The sequence below is a fragment of the Sebastes umbrosus genome, chromosome 11 (genome assembly GCF_015220745.1).
Source record: "Sebastes umbrosus isolate fSebUmb1 chromosome 11, fSebUmb1.pri, whole genome shotgun sequence".
Taxonomy (NCBI): Eukaryota; Metazoa; Chordata; class Actinopteri; order Perciformes; family Sebastidae; genus Sebastes; species Sebastes umbrosus.
The window spans coordinates 29,452,511-29,468,260 of NC_051279.1; the positions used below are offsets into that span (position 1 = coordinate 29,452,511).

The following is a 15,750-nucleotide window of genomic DNA, read 5'->3' on the forward strand; positions in this document are numbered from 1 at the left end:
AAGGCGTGCGCCTTGCACACAATTGCCCGCCGAGTAGATTTCACTTAGTTAGTTCTAACTCTCCCAGGCGGTCAATACGATTTGAGTTTATAAGGCTTGGAAATGAAAAGCCCAGGATAAGGTTAGATAAACTGTGTGCTATTTGATTTCGGCCCACCTCTTGCAGGAAAAACCCACACAAGACAGATGGCCGGAGGGGATACGCTGATATCATGTTGTGCAACGTGGGGTCATAGGGGTGATTAAGGCTGACTGCGTTATGTGTTCTGACCCCTCACACTGTACGTGCATTGATCTCTCTGTAATGATGAAAACACATTTGCTTTTGCATTCTTGTCGTATCCTGAGTTATGTGGAGGGGGCACCGTATTTTAACAAATTCTTCACTCAACCAAGCAAATCTTGTGTTCTATAAACCCCCTTTATGTCCTGAAAGTGAGTTTTTTTTTATATCCTGATCACAACATTTGTTTCTCTGCTGACAGGTTGGCAGCCTGGAGGATCTGTACACCCTTAGAGACAGCAGGGGGCGCCCTGACAGAGCCACCTTTGAGAACAGTCTTTCAACCACAGTGGGGGTAAGTATTTTAACTATTCCATTAAATATACACTGCTAAATATAATCCCCATCTTACGTTAGGATCTAGGTTCACTAAAAGAAGCAGCTCTGAGGTTGTTTTTTTTGGCCTGACTCGCACCGTCTGTGTAACACAGCGGGAAATGGATTTGTAACTACAGCAAATCAGAGCGTTCAGCTACTTAGACGTGACTGTTTGATACATTTAACACGGCCACGTCAAGGTGAATTCACACTCTGGCATCGGTTCTGATTTTACACAGCATGTATATGCAAATGGAAGTTCATTTGGCTGGCGTTGCTGTTTTAATCAGGGTCTAGTGTTGATTAGCGAGAAGGATGGAAAAAAAAACAAAACAAAATAGAGCCATGTGGTGAGTAATGGCTGAAAGTTGTTTACCTTGCTCGTGTAGCTTGTGTGCCTGTTCCATCCAATATCACTTTGTGCCCACCACCACACCCCACCCCCCCACCCCCACCTCCCTCGCCACCTTCAACAAGCCGTTCTGCATCACCCTCGGAGCGCACAATGCAGCCTCCTCACAGGGCTTTCGTTGCCAGGGAAACCGTCACCCACGGAGACATCCCATGACAGCACAGGGCGAGGGAGGAGGGATGGGAAGAAGGGTCGAGGATGCGGCTTTGGCCCTGTCCGTTCTCCAGGGGGCACTGGACCTCTGGCCCTTACCCAACACACTGCCCCCCCTTCAGTGACGCACACAAACAAAACCCACAATGCAACAGCACGTTTTACACACACACAGAGAGAAAGACACACACAGGCATGCACCAGAACAACACAAGCAAGAGGAAGGAAATGGACAGAGAGAGTAAAAAAAAGAGAGAGAAGATTCCCAACTTTCTGATTCAGAGTTATCATCTGAATCAGTGTGCGTGTGATTAATTGAAGTAATTTATGCACAATCTCCAGTGACTCCATGTATGGTTCATGATTTCATTAAACTGTAACTTTAATTACTTTTCTACCATCGTAACTTTAGGTGAAAATGAATTTGCACGCCCAAAATGTCCCACATTCCGTTAATGAGTCTTAAATTGAATGGATTGCACAAATAATGTTTTGGGATAATGAACAATTGCATACTTAGACACTGCTTCTCCTCACCAGGCGCTGTTGCATCCTCACACGCCTCGCATCGAAGTCTGTTTGTTGGCTCTTTTATGTGAACTTATAATTTTTTAAGCTTTGAGTGAAGAAGGAATTCTCTCACTAACTTTCAAAAGGTCTTTTTTTTATTGATTATCAATAATGAATTAAACCGTAACTGTACAGCGAATAGATTTTGTCCAACACTCACAACACATCCATCTACTCACACAAAAAACAAACACACAAGCAACCACAGAAAATATATTCTAAGTTATGGATAAATAAAATTAAATAAAAATCATAGACAATACAGAGAAAATATGTATAATATACCTTAATAGTAACAGAAAAAGTAAGTCGAGAGGTAAAGGAAATAGAAAATTGATAAATAGGATAGGAAAATTAAATAAATAAAATACATATAAAATAGGACTGTCAAAGTTGACTTGATAACACGTTAATGCCAATTCGTTTTAACGCCACTACTTTCATTAATGCATTAATGCAACTTGCAATTTTTAGGTTGTTATATTTTACAGCTCATATATATATATATATATATATATATATATGTGTATAACAGATTTACTCTAGATTCATACAGGACATAATTTCTCTAATCCAATGTGAGTGGGAAGGATGGGCAGAATCCTTCCACTTAAGTAAACTCTCACTAACTTTTAAACCCAATAGGAAAAACACTTTTTTATTTGTCAAAATAATGCCTTAGTCCTACAAACAGTCAGACTAATAGAATCAGTTTTAATAGCATTTTTTTAGGCTGTCAATAGGTATGTGGAAGATGTATTATGGTGGGTTATGTGTTGCCAAACACAATTACAGTGTGTTGGCTGGCCTGCTGCCAAAGCCTGAGCTATCCATCCATCCACCCACCTCTGACCAGGCCGCCGTCTATACAGAGCTGTGTGCTGCTTTCACTCTGCGTCACGCGCTGTACTTTGCATCGCATGGCAGGTGGGTTCCATTACAGAGCGCCATAATTACTGCACCATGCAAGGTTTAGTAATCCGTAACACTGAGGCAGAGTTAATGTTAGTTTAATGCTTCTTAAACAGTATTACTAGTTAGAGTAACATTGTAAAATACCAATCCTGGCATCACGCATGAGGTGAAATGTGCTACTCTTTGCAGAATGAGTTACTGGTGCATCATTGTGTAGCAAAAGCATTATAAGATGGTGCTTTTTCATGCATTATATATCTAGTGGAACCAAACTGAGTGTTGTTTGTTGTCATAGTTCTCCGTGAAGTTTTGAATTTAAAATAAAAGTGTTTGTTTCAACTTCCCCCGACTGGCAAAATCATGTTGAAATTATTCTTATTGATCTTTGGAACATCAGCAAGGTTGCATCCTCTGAAAGCCAGAATGAAAGGTCAGAAACCTTTCCTGGCTCTGATTTTGACGTTCTCTTCTAAACCTTAAAAAAAAAGAAAATCAAAAATTCTTTTATTAAATCTCTTTTTTAAATCTCACCACATGGGGATGGATGTCAAGGTTACATGCTCTGAAGAGAAAGTCAAACAATGTCTTTCCTGACTGGAAATTCTTCTTTCTTTCCTGAAGCCGATGTGATGTTTGAAATGTAGAAATCATTTTGGTTGTAACTTAAAATACAGTACAATGAACAGCAGTACAGGATCTCTCATCCACTTATTTTCCAATAATACAGTAATGTCCTTCAATAAAACTAAAGTTGAATTTATTGTAATGTTGGCTAACTAACTGCTTAGCAAGTACATTGTAATAGAACATGTGTATTAATAAGATAAGATACCTGTTTTGTTTCGATTGTCCTCCATACTTTGAAAAAACACTCAAGGTCCACTTGCTCGCTTGTTCTGGAGCTTTCGACCGCATCGCACAGTCACCATAAGCAGATGACGTTTGCTCGGTTGTCATGTTTTATGCCAACATGTACACATCTTGAAACTAGGGCTGTCAATCGATGGAAATAGTTAATCATGATTAATCACAAATTAATCACACATTTTTTTATCTGTACAAAATATACCTTAAAGGGAGATTTGTCAAGTTTAACACTCTTATCAACATGCGAGTGGGTAAATATGCTTTCTTTATGCAAATGTATGTATATATTTATTATTGGAAATCAATTAACAACACAAAACAATGACAGATATTGTCCAGAAACCCTCACAGGTACTGCATTTAGCATAAAAGATATGCTCAAATCATAACATGGCAAACTGCTGCCCAACAGGCAACAACAGCTGTCAGAGTGTCAGTGTGCTGACTTGACTATGACTTGCCCCAAACTGCATGTGATTATCATAAAGTGGGCATGTCTGTAAAGGGGAGACTCGTGGGTACCCATAGAACCCATTTTCATTCACATACCTTGAGGTCAGAGGTCAAGGGACCCCTTGAACATGGCCATGACCGTTTTTCCTCGCAAAGATTTGATGTTAGTTTGGAGCGTTATTTAACCTCCTTCATGACAAGCTAGTATGACATGGTTGATACCGATGGATTTATTAGGTTTTCTAGTTTCATATGATACCAGCATCTTCACTCTAGTTTTAAAACCCGCTACAAGCTCTGAAAGATAGATTGCGTTAAAGAAATTAGTGGCGTTAAAACGCGTTATTATGGCGTTAACTTTGACAGCCCTAATTGAAACATTGCAGAACAATGGAACGTTTCAATATCTACAGTTTCGTGATAACAGAGTAGTTAAAAGTAAAACATTTCAGTTGAACTCATGAACGTGTTCCATAACAGAGGAATAATAAGCACACTTCATAAATCAGCGCAATCTGCAACAGCTGCTGTGGCTCATATCAAACACTGGCTGTGTTACAGCAGTCCGTAGGAACGGGGCTCTGGGGCTCACATGTGGAGAGCTGTACTGTAACAGCCTATCGTTTACAGCAGACACATATATACACACACACGCACACACATGCACACACACACACACACGCACACACACGCACACACACACGCACACACACACACACACACACACACACACACACACACACACACACACACACACACACACACACACACACACACACACACATATAATGAAAGTCCATGGTGGTTTCTCAGAGGAGGAGGAGGTTTTTGCCACCATGTAATCCCGGTCGATTCAGCCCTCTGTCAGCAAAGCAACAATCAGCTGTTGTATTAATCGCCCTGCTAATGACACAATTAGCGAGTCTGTGGAAAAACATCTCCATACAAACATGTGAGAGCTCAGAGACAACACACAGATAAGGCCACAGTACGCCACGTGCACATTTACACAGCTCACATACACTCTGACTTAAACAGACTCAAAGCTAGACTCAAACATGATCATAAAACAAATATGTCCACACAGGCAACCACCAGACAGTTAATGCATGCAAACATATGGCTGCAGTATGACAGGAGATAAAAACACCCAAGTGTTTTTCTCTCTGCCTGCACCTTGTTTACTTCAGGCTCCACCTCCCCTCATTGACCCTCTTCCTAACTGTCCTAACTACGGTACCTCTTGCAGTTTCATCCTCAAGCACACAGACATGTCTCTGACTGAACTCTACACTGACCTTTTACAAAATGTCTCAGATACTAACCCCCTGCCAGCTCCTGACATACACTCACTGGTCCCTGCTGGTGTACTACACACTGAACACACATATACAGAAAACCACCGTGCCGACTATGTCCCCGTCCTCTGACTTTTTTTTTCTTTGTCTTAACGTCTGCCTAGTTAGTCGAAGCTGCAGCTTATTGTTACTGCCGCTCTAGTAGCAACAAAGCTCTTAGCAGTGAGAGAAGTCAAAGAGTTATGCAGCAGAACTGTTGTGAAGTGGACATGATATAAAACTGAACACTTCAACAAAGTTATGTAAAGGAGAAGCCAGTTTTCCCCACAGAAGAAGATGTAAACATCAGAGGTGAAGGTCAGGTCAACTAATCAACAACTCGAACATGACTCCACCGCTTTTTGAGTGATTACCTTCTCCAGCCAACCAGCCATTGGTACCAACCATGTCATACTAGCTTTTCGGGAAGGAGGTTAAATAACGCTCCAAATTTACACTAACTTTTGGTGAGGAAAAACTGGCATGGCCATTTTCAAAGGGGTCCCTTGACCTCTGACCTCCAGATATGTGAATGAAAATGGGTTCTATGGGTACCCACGAGTCTCCCCTTTACAGACATGCCCACTTTATGATAATCACATACAGTTTGGAGCAAGTCATAGTCAAGTCAGCACACTGACACACTGACAGCTGTTGTTGCCTGTTGGGCTGCAGTTTGTTATGATTTGAGCATATCTTTTATGCTAAATGCAGTACCTGTGAGGGTTTCTGGACAATATTTGTCATTTTTTGTGTTGTTAATTGATTTCAAATAAATATATACATACATTTGCATAAAGCAGCATATTTGCCCACTCACATGTGGATAAGAGTATTAAATACTTGACAAATCTCCTTTTAAGGTACATTTTGTACAGATCCAAATTTAGATTAATCACGATTAAATATTTTAATTGATTGACAGCCCTAATAGATACATACATGAAATCCGACCTCTGCATTTAATCCATACTAAGCAATAGGAGCAGCTGACTGCTGTAAAGTGCCTGGGGAGCAACTTGGGTTTCAGTGTCTCACTATAGTGTTCACTTAGGGTTGGGTGATATGTTATAATTTTCCAAAAGGCCACCGCCAGCCCAACAACTGGCGATTGCTGATATATTCACGCAGGTGTCTGTGCGGGAGCGGCAAGTTTGCTATTATCCACACTAGCTCTCTCAGCCTTTTTAGTCCAATAAATAAACAAAATATACATCACAAAAGTGTCATGAAAGGAAACATATTTTTTAATGTTTACTAAGGTAATAAATCAAGTGAGAAGTAGGCTCATTTTCTCAAAGACTTCTATACAATCAGTTTTCTTTTTGCAACCAGAGGAGTCGCCCCCTGCTGGCTGTTAGAAAGAATGTAAGTTTAAGGGGACTTCAGCATTGGCTTCAATTTTCAGACCCAGACGTTGCCGCCTGCCTCTGACCCTACAATCTTTTCCCACACACGTCCTTATCTACTAAACGGAAAGATCTATCATGTTACTTTGTTTTATATAAGTGCTAATTTGTGTTAATGATCTAAAGCAGAGTTGTCACATTGTTAGCTAACAAACCAGCATCACTATTTTTTTGTGTTCATACTGCTTCTCTAGATTTGCCGTGTTTGGAAGCCTCTGCAGTTAGTTGTTTATTTCAACACCTGTTCTTTGTTCCCTGTTTGATGGTCGGCCTTGAAACCCCTTTGTGTGTGTTTGAATGTTGTTACAGAGAAACCACCTGAGACTAAAATTATTCACTGAAGGTTTATTGTCTTTATATTGTCATGGACTATCCTAGATTTGGGTTATACTTAGAATGAACTTACTTTTAATTTTCGATTTTAAATGTGCTATACTTGAGTTTCATATATAAGGCTGTACGTTCAGCTTCACAAACAAAACAGGTGGTGAGCTAGAAAGCATTATTAAGCTAGTTTTACTGATTCTCTCTCTCTCTCTCTCTCTCTCTCTCTCTCTCTCTCTCTCTCTCTCCCACCCACTCTTCTATCCACACAGGATAGAAAATACATTTGAATTTTTCCCTCAATGCGTTCTCACTGCTGAAGCATTGTGTGCTTTTTCCTCTCCTTATTTTTCATTCTCTTTTTTTTTTTTTGCTATTTTTTTTTTAAAGACTCCAGTCACATCCGCAATCCCGCGGCCCTATAAGGAGCTTTCACGCTTTTTGGTTTGCTTTAGATGTTTAATACCCCCTCTCTTTTGTGTCAGAGAGCCGGAGAGGCGTTAAGAAGCGCTGATAAACCCCACTTAGATCCCTTCCTGGCCCGTCACCCCGGCCTGCCGGGCCGCTTTAGCAGGGAACTGATCTGTGACGGCCTGCCACTCAAACTGAGCACTTCTGAAGGCTGACACAATGGAGTGAGCAACACACCAGAGGGCCCGGGGGTGGGCGGGGAGGCGGAGGGAGGGAGGGTGAGGCGGAGGAGGGAGACGAGGCCAAGAGGTGCCCAAAAAGAAGGCTAGAGGAGGGGCCAAAGTGTATCTCCCTCCTATCTTTCTCCTCTCTTTTGCTACTGTAGAGCTCACACATTTTTTTTTTTCTGTACGTGCCTCTGTGTTGGTTTCACTGTTCATCTTCTCGTCGGCGGTGACACTCACACAACCCCCCCCTCCTCTGTCCTTATTCTCTCTGTGGTCGGGGCTATCAGCCTGGCAGCTAGAGATGAGAGATTGAATGAAGAGGCAGAGAGTAGATGGGTGAGGTGGGTGGTGTGTGTGTGTGTGTGTGGGGGGGGGGGGGGGGGGGGGGGGTTTGAGGTCCAGATAGGGATCAGCGGTGCATCAGGGTCTGGGTGCCGGTTGGTCATGTGGTGTGTTCACTGCTGCGTGGCATCGTGGGTCCAGCCGGGGCCAGGCCGGGGCCGACAAAGCCTCGTGAGGCACAGCGTTGTGATTGACAGGCGGAGGGAGGTGGTGGTGGGGGGGCTGCATGTGGCCACTGCCGCTGCCATCGCCATCACTTTCCCAGGGGGCCGTGGGTGGGTAGCGAAGCCCAAAATGTCAGCGCTGATATCTGTGCAGCTCTGCTCGTATCACACTGCTGCAGCTGCCTGCCATCCACCGCATCCACTCATTCATATAGAGACATGGGACTATTGTGTGCGCGCACACACACACACACACACACACACACACACAGACACACACCTTTCTTTCTGTGTTTCCTCACCACCTTCTTCAATCATTCACTTCTATTCTATAGAGCTATATCTGCGCACACACACATACACATACAGCATATATTCTTCATGGGATGTCTGCGAACACACATTCACACACACACACACACACATACACACACACACACTTTTACTCCCTCCATCTTACTGTCTTTCTTCTTCTCCTCCTCCTCCTCCTCCACACATTCACATTGTGCCTCTGTCAGTTCTACCTCGGCCGTTCAATCATGTTCCACCACGGCTCTTTTCTCCCTCTCTGCTGGAAAACAGTTTTTTTTTCCAAATAAGGTTTATTTTTTATAGTCCTACCTTTTGTCTTTTTCCACTGATCTCAAACCTTGTTCTCTCTGCCAGTTTCTTTTTCTATTTAACCAGGCTTTTATTTTGAAGGGATGAGTATCAGCTTCTTTTGCATTTGATGCTGAAGGTTTGTTTTTGTATTGTAACACGTGTTGGGCAGCGATAGAAAGACATTCTGTTTTGTAAAATGTGCTTTTCTGTTTGGTGATGTCATTTTCTGGGCATTGTGTGTACTGTGTGGGTTTATCTGTACTTTTTATCTGTGTGTGTGTGTGTGTGTGTGTGTGTGTGTGTGCATGCTGCCTATATGTCACAGCTGGATGATGAATGCGCTGACAGTAGAGGGGTCAGTGTCACAGACAGTGTGGTCAATTGCCCCGCGTCCCCTGAGTCTAACCTTGAGCAACACTCCCTAAAGAGTCTCAATCTGCCATTAAGGCCCACGCTTACACACTCACACACACGCACACAGTTCCCCAGTGAGTGTGTGCCATTAGTAGCTGGCAGGGCCTGGTTTGACAGAGAGCGATTAGCTCCCTATCATGTGTATTGATCACCGTGTCCTGGCTGCTCCTCCAGAGGAGGGGCTGGAGGGGTTTTACAAGGTAGTTGGGGCGCGAACACACACACTCACACACTCACACACACACACTCACATCCTTGATATCTGTGTGTATGTGCATGTATATATAAATTTGAAACATATATAAGGTGAGTTTTGAGTATATAACTGTATCATATGATGCATAATGAATTATATATAAAGGTGTTTGCTGTTTTCTCTCTGCGTGTCATTTATAGACAACAGTTTCTGGGCAGTATTGGCAAACATTTTTGGAAAACATTTTGGAATTATAATAGGATAAGCTTAAAGGTGTTCTGTACGATATCCAGAGCATTAATATAGCATCAAACAACTGTTCGCTATGTAAAGATATAGAGGAGTAATGTCTACCTGAGCAGAGAATGAAGTCACTCCCCTTCTACGTGTGTTGTAATCAGAGCTTCTTTGTGCTTTGTTGACACAGCCGGACCGGCCGCACGTGCTTTTAGTGCATGTGAGCGTGCCCCACTGGCTAGCTCACGGCCGCCGCTCTGTACTGCTCTTATACGGCGGTTACAGCTGAACACTGTCTTGACCGACAGCGTCGTTGCGGAAGTGTAGCGCCCACCCTCAGGTTACCCCCTCAGGTTAATACTGTTATCTCTGTCAGCACTTTCGCCACAGTGTTAATTTTGGCAGCTATTTTAGAGTTAGTCTTGGCCTTAAAACGAAAATGCTTATTCGTTTTTTTCACATTTTAGTCATTTTTATCGTTCATTGTTTTAGTCGACGACAACACATGGCAAATGAGGTTTGAGCTCACCCAAACTGCAGTAAGCGCGTCTTGCTTTATCTAGCTTATAGTGGATGCATTCTTTAGTAACCGTTACTGTTAGTGAAATCAGTTCTGATGATTAAACAGCACCAGAAAATAGCCATATTCGATTTTTTTATCAAATGATTGGTTATGAAGGTCACAAACCTCTTCACTTCCTGTAGATAGTACACGATAGATGCGTTCGAGTGGTTTTCTGGTGAAAACGTATACTCAATCACCTCTAATTTAGTATTTATGCTAAAAAAAACAGTTTTTGTAGTTGCATGTTTTGTTTTTGCTGTATTCTGTGTATACTGTGGTGCTATACAGTGCATATAAACAGTGCTATACTTTGAAAGTATATCTTAAAGATTTTACACTTGTCTAAAAATGCCATGGTATGTCTCGTATAACATAACATGTGTCTAGTAAAAATAAAAGACCTTGTTCCTCTTGTTAATTAGACATCACCTAAAACGTGTACACTAATCCAAATAATACACTGAGCTCATTATGTTTTTATTTAATTTCATCTTTGAATCAATATGATCAGCCTAATAGAAACACCGATTTGATTACATTTGCAGAACTGTACACACGTATCACTTCCACTTCCTGTCTGAGGTTTTCTGTGTTTAATATCACACATGTAGTGTTCTTAGCGCTAAGAACCCCCCCATCCCCTCACCCCCCTTACCCTACACCCGTCTTCCTCTGGTAGTTTAGACCAGCTCTTGTTAATTGAGTCTAATTGAAGAACATGAAGGGGGAATAAAGCAAGCAGGCTTTTAGGACATAAAAGACTGCAGCCGCCTCTCAATAGTATTTATTTTCAACCTCTTCCACTCTGATTTAAGTGTAAGAGGACAATAGTGGTCTGACACTGATACGTGTGTGTTTGTGTGTGTGTGTGCGTGTGTGTCCGCGATCTGTTGTTTGATTTGGTGCGCCCACCTTCACAAGGACCAGCCTCTTATCAGATCAAAGCTACAAGCAGCGGCCTATGAAAGAAACTGTGTGTGTGTGTGTGTGTGCCGTGGAGGACAGAGGTGTAGGTGAGGTGGGGGTGTTTTCGTTGCTTTTAACCCAGGACAATGGGACTGCAAAGGACAGAGCGAGCGAGTACTCTTTGAACTAATGAAGAGGAAACCTTTTACTCTCCTCCATAAAGATACCCAACTCTCCCTGCGCTATGGATTTTTTCCCTCTCTTTCAAAATAGAATGAAACAGAATAGAACAAAATATTTCATTTGCTCCGCGCTTCTCACTGTTGTGCTTTTATCCTCATGAAGACAAAAAAGAGCCATACAAAGCCAAAATAAGACTTCAGAAATGGCTGAAGATTGTTAGAGCTCTAGTACATGAGCATCTATCGAGGTGAAGGGAAGTGAATGCAACAAACAAAAAAGTTAAATGTGTGATATTTTAGCGACTCACCAAAGTCAAAATGATTTAATATTTTCCTCAAAGTAACGCATTACTTTGTGTTGTGATTTCCAGGTTCGCTGGGTGCAGAGGCAGCACAGCCATTATAGAGAGAAGCGGGTTCCTGTGACAAGACTGGACCTCAGTACCTCTCACAGTGAGTAACATGCTTCCTTCCAGTGTCGCTTTTTACCAGCTGAAAGTCTTACCTTTGCTGACCTCCAGTGGGTTAAAGCCTCTGAAAACGTGGTTTGAAATCCAAAGTATTTAACTCTAAAATGAATTATTCATGAATAACAAAGTTAAAGTTCAGGGGGAAAAAAAGAACCTCCTCATTCATTTTTACACTTAACAACTTGGTTAATTTGCTTCATCTGTACTGTGTGGGTGTGGTTTTATTCAGTTTGATTGACAGTGGCCTGGCAACATCGTCAAACAACTCCACAACTATCTCTAAATCTCCACCCCCCTCCCCCAAAACCTCATTAATCAAAAACAAATTTCCATTTTTATCATAAAATAGTCTTAAACATTGTAAATAGGGGTACATAAAAAGGACAAAGGACAAAAGATTAAATAAATAAGGAAATGCAATAGAGTAAAAAGGCAGATTAAAGGGGTTTAAATTAATTAAAAAATGTGAATTTAACATTTAATTGCCTATACATTGTTTTTTTTTTATGTAACTTTAGAGAGTAAAGATGTGACGGTAAAGAGTAAACATAAGTATTCCTTTACAAAAAAAAATAGTTTGGAGATCTCAACATTTAAAATGTCATGTTTCCTTTATTAACTGCCACCAATTCATGTTAAAACACTACATTTTCCATCTCACGGTTCACTTGGTCCTTTTTGGCATGTTTCTAAAGTCTACATCCTCAAAATCAGAAGTGGCCTTCATATCAAGTTTGGTGTCAAACGTGTCAGAAAGCATCTAGTGTCTGTAGAGTTACAGAAATGACTGAGGTTTATTTCAACATACAGTTTTATATGCATACATGTTTGTCCATGTAGAGAAGTGTGCTTGGCTGTCTTGAATATGTGTGTTTGCCACGTATGTTTTTCTAAATGCCTTTGAGACATCATGTTGACCTTTACGACAATGAACCTCTCTGACGAAAACCAGTATACTGCAGCTGTTTTATGTCTGTTTAATATTTACATCATGCATGTGTATACCTTTAAGTCCATGTGTGTATTATTTATCATGTGTGTGCATTTGTATGGGGAAGTGGTGGACGTGTTTGCACAAGAATGTACTGGCTCACGTCCTGCTGCGGTGCTCTCTCTCTCATTGTGTGTTACCATCCTCAGTGTCGCGCAGCCTCTGCTCCGATAGATGATATAAAGGCGAGTTAGAGAGAGAGAGAGAGAGAGATGAAAAAGCAAGGATGTGGTGGATGAACAGTGGTGTTATACGTGCATTCACATACGAGAGAGAGAGAGAGAGAGAGAGGGAAAAGAGCACATTTGAAGTCTAATTCTTCTTACTAGTATTTTTAGATTGAAGCTGCCAGTGTTCAATATTATGTGCCAGTATTAAATATCTCAAATATGGGCATTTCAATGCCAAACACAGTTTCTTGGCAGTGTGGAAAAGCCTCATTATGGGACTCACAGCTCTATTAAGGCACAGGATGCAATCAGTAAGACCAGTATTAGTGCAATAGTACACAAAATGTACGGTTTGGTACGTTTTCTGTACAGCAGGTAAAACAAACACAAAAACGCGGAAACCAACATGGCGGCTCGTTTGGAAACTTTCTTCTCTTATATCACGAAATCTGTTTCTGAAAACATTTTATGCGAGAAATAAGCCATGCAGTTGCCAAATCTGTCTTTATTTTGGATCGACAAGGGTTAGTTTGCATAATGTAACCTAGACCTCAACTTTATGCAAATGAGGAGCGGTCAACGTGATGCCCCGTCTCTCAAATCGCGCCGCCACGCTACCAGAATGCATTGCACGGCTGCTTACATAGACAATGAATAGGAAGCGTGGAAAGGACGGAGCTTGTGGACACGTATCATGAGAGAGGAGAGATGCACTGGCGCGGCTTTATGGGAGAAATGTTAAATAACACAACATTTAAATGATATTGATATAAACGGTATTGTGTCATCCTGTATCTCGTTTGAACATATATCAATATACCTTAAAAAGTTGATATACCGCCCAGCCCTGCAATTAATATGCTCTCCTCAAAGCCACCAGACTCTTGTCAGACTACAGTAATTTGAACTCACTGATCGTCGAAACACATCATTCAAACAATAAAACTCATCAAAACCGTCTTTATTAATCTTCCCACTGTTCATCAATCACCAACTCTGGTTTGAGAGTTTGAAAGAGAGACTGAATAAGTAACAAGATATATAAAAAAGAAGTAACCACTGTAATATTTTAACTGTTTACTAACCCTTCTTGCGGTGCCGGCCGGTGGGACGATGTCATTGAACGTGACACAGAAGGAAAAAAAACAAAGGCAAGTGCGACGGTACCAGCATACTTGCAATGAGAAAGGAGTCTATCACCTATTTCTAGCAAGTTTTCCTGTGTTTAAAAAACCTGCATATACGTGCTAATTTAGGTGGGAAAAGCATATAAGAGTTATACATCTGGGGACTCATTTTAGAATTTAAGTTGTACACATGCTAGACCTGGACATTTATTGAAGTATAGTAGGCTAATGTGTCAGTAATTACATGGTTCAGAGGGAGTACTGCACCACAGAAAGTTGCATACCGAATCAAGTTGGTTCTGGATCAATACATGTACCATAACACCCCTAATTAATACTAATGCTTGAAATATTTCCATGCATGTTACTGTGCAATGTTTTATGACAGTCATTTCAGAAATGGGGGCTTCCCATTAACAACTTGTGTGATATTAATTAATTTTGCAATACAATACATGCAATACATTTGCAATACACATGTATAATGAAACAAGCGGATTCAAATCCATGTGTGAGACAGAGAGTGAATGGCAGTGAGATGGAGTGCTGTGCAGGGGTGAAAATGTGAAGAAAGCGAGAGAGAGAGAGAGAGAGAGAGAGAGAGAGAGAGAGAGAGAGAGAGAGAGAGAGAGAGTGTCAGTGAGTGCATGTAGTGTTGGAGAGAAAGGTGCGGGCCTTGATGAGCTGATAGCACATCGACAGACAGCGAGCCAAGCTGTGCTGCGGCAATGAGATGCTAATGATATGCTAATGATATGGTAATCTTCCGGCAGTATTCCACCTCACTGGAGAGAAGGGGAATCTGGGAGGCCTTTCACCATTGGTTGGAGACCAGGGACTTCCTGAAGTCAGAGTTCAAAACAAGAAAAAAACCCGACTACACACACATACGTGCACACACATCCACACATGATGTGTCTGTGTGCTTGCAGGTTCCCAGAGGAGAGAGACTGCGTCTGACAGGCAGCCTGAGGAGAATAAGAGTGACCAGTCCCTCACCTTCAATGACCCGCTCTGGCCCATGCAGTGGGAACTGGTGGGTGTAATTTTCTGTGTGTGTGTTTGTGTGTTCATTGGTCTTATCTGGAAGCCTCCTCTCTCTCTCTCTCTCTCTCTCTCTCTCTCTCTCTCCTCTCAGCTCTTGTCCTCATGGTGAAGGATGTTCCTCTGACAGGCATAAGTCAGGCAGTCTTTCATGTGTGACTGGAGAGAGAGAGAGACAGAGGATAGAGGGAGGTAGGCAGATTATGGAGAAGGGAAGAGAGGAAGATGGAGAGAAAGAGAGACAGAGGAGGTGAAGGGGGTTGTCCATGTTGAACTGAGACAGATGTCGGGGATTGATGAGGCTCGGAGCAACACTGACACACAAACCGTGCTGCAACAAGACAAGCTCATCCCTTCAGCAGGATATTGTTCACATGGTTTGACCAATATGTGTTTGTGCAGAACAACAACAGCACAGAACCAGTGTGCTTCGATACGAAAATGTCACATTTGTGACGGTAAACTACAAGCACAAAATTTCAGTCCAGACTATTCAGCAGCTGCATTTACAGCCTTTTTTTTATCATGTAAATGTTTTTAATTTTTGTAATGTCCGTACTCTCTATGCACAAGTGCACTTGGATTAAGTCAAAGTTGTTCACCTGGGCAGATGTACCACTCCCTCCTTCATTCTTTGTCTTTTCTGTGCAATCCCTGACA

General features: G+C 41.8%; 1 protein-coding gene across 1 annotated transcript in view; it reads left to right on the forward strand.

Annotated features, from left to right (window-relative positions):
• Nucleotides 1-15,750, forward strand: part of LOC119496990 (furin-like protease kpc-1) — a 204,572-nt gene that overhangs the window by 26,244 nt on the left and 162,578 nt on the right. Inside the window, 3 exon segments of the mRNA XM_037784701.1 lie at nucleotides 486-578; nucleotides 11,660-11,741; nucleotides 14,979-15,082. Coding sequence (XP_037640629.1) covers nucleotides 486-578; nucleotides 11,660-11,741; nucleotides 14,979-15,082 — 279 coding nt within the window.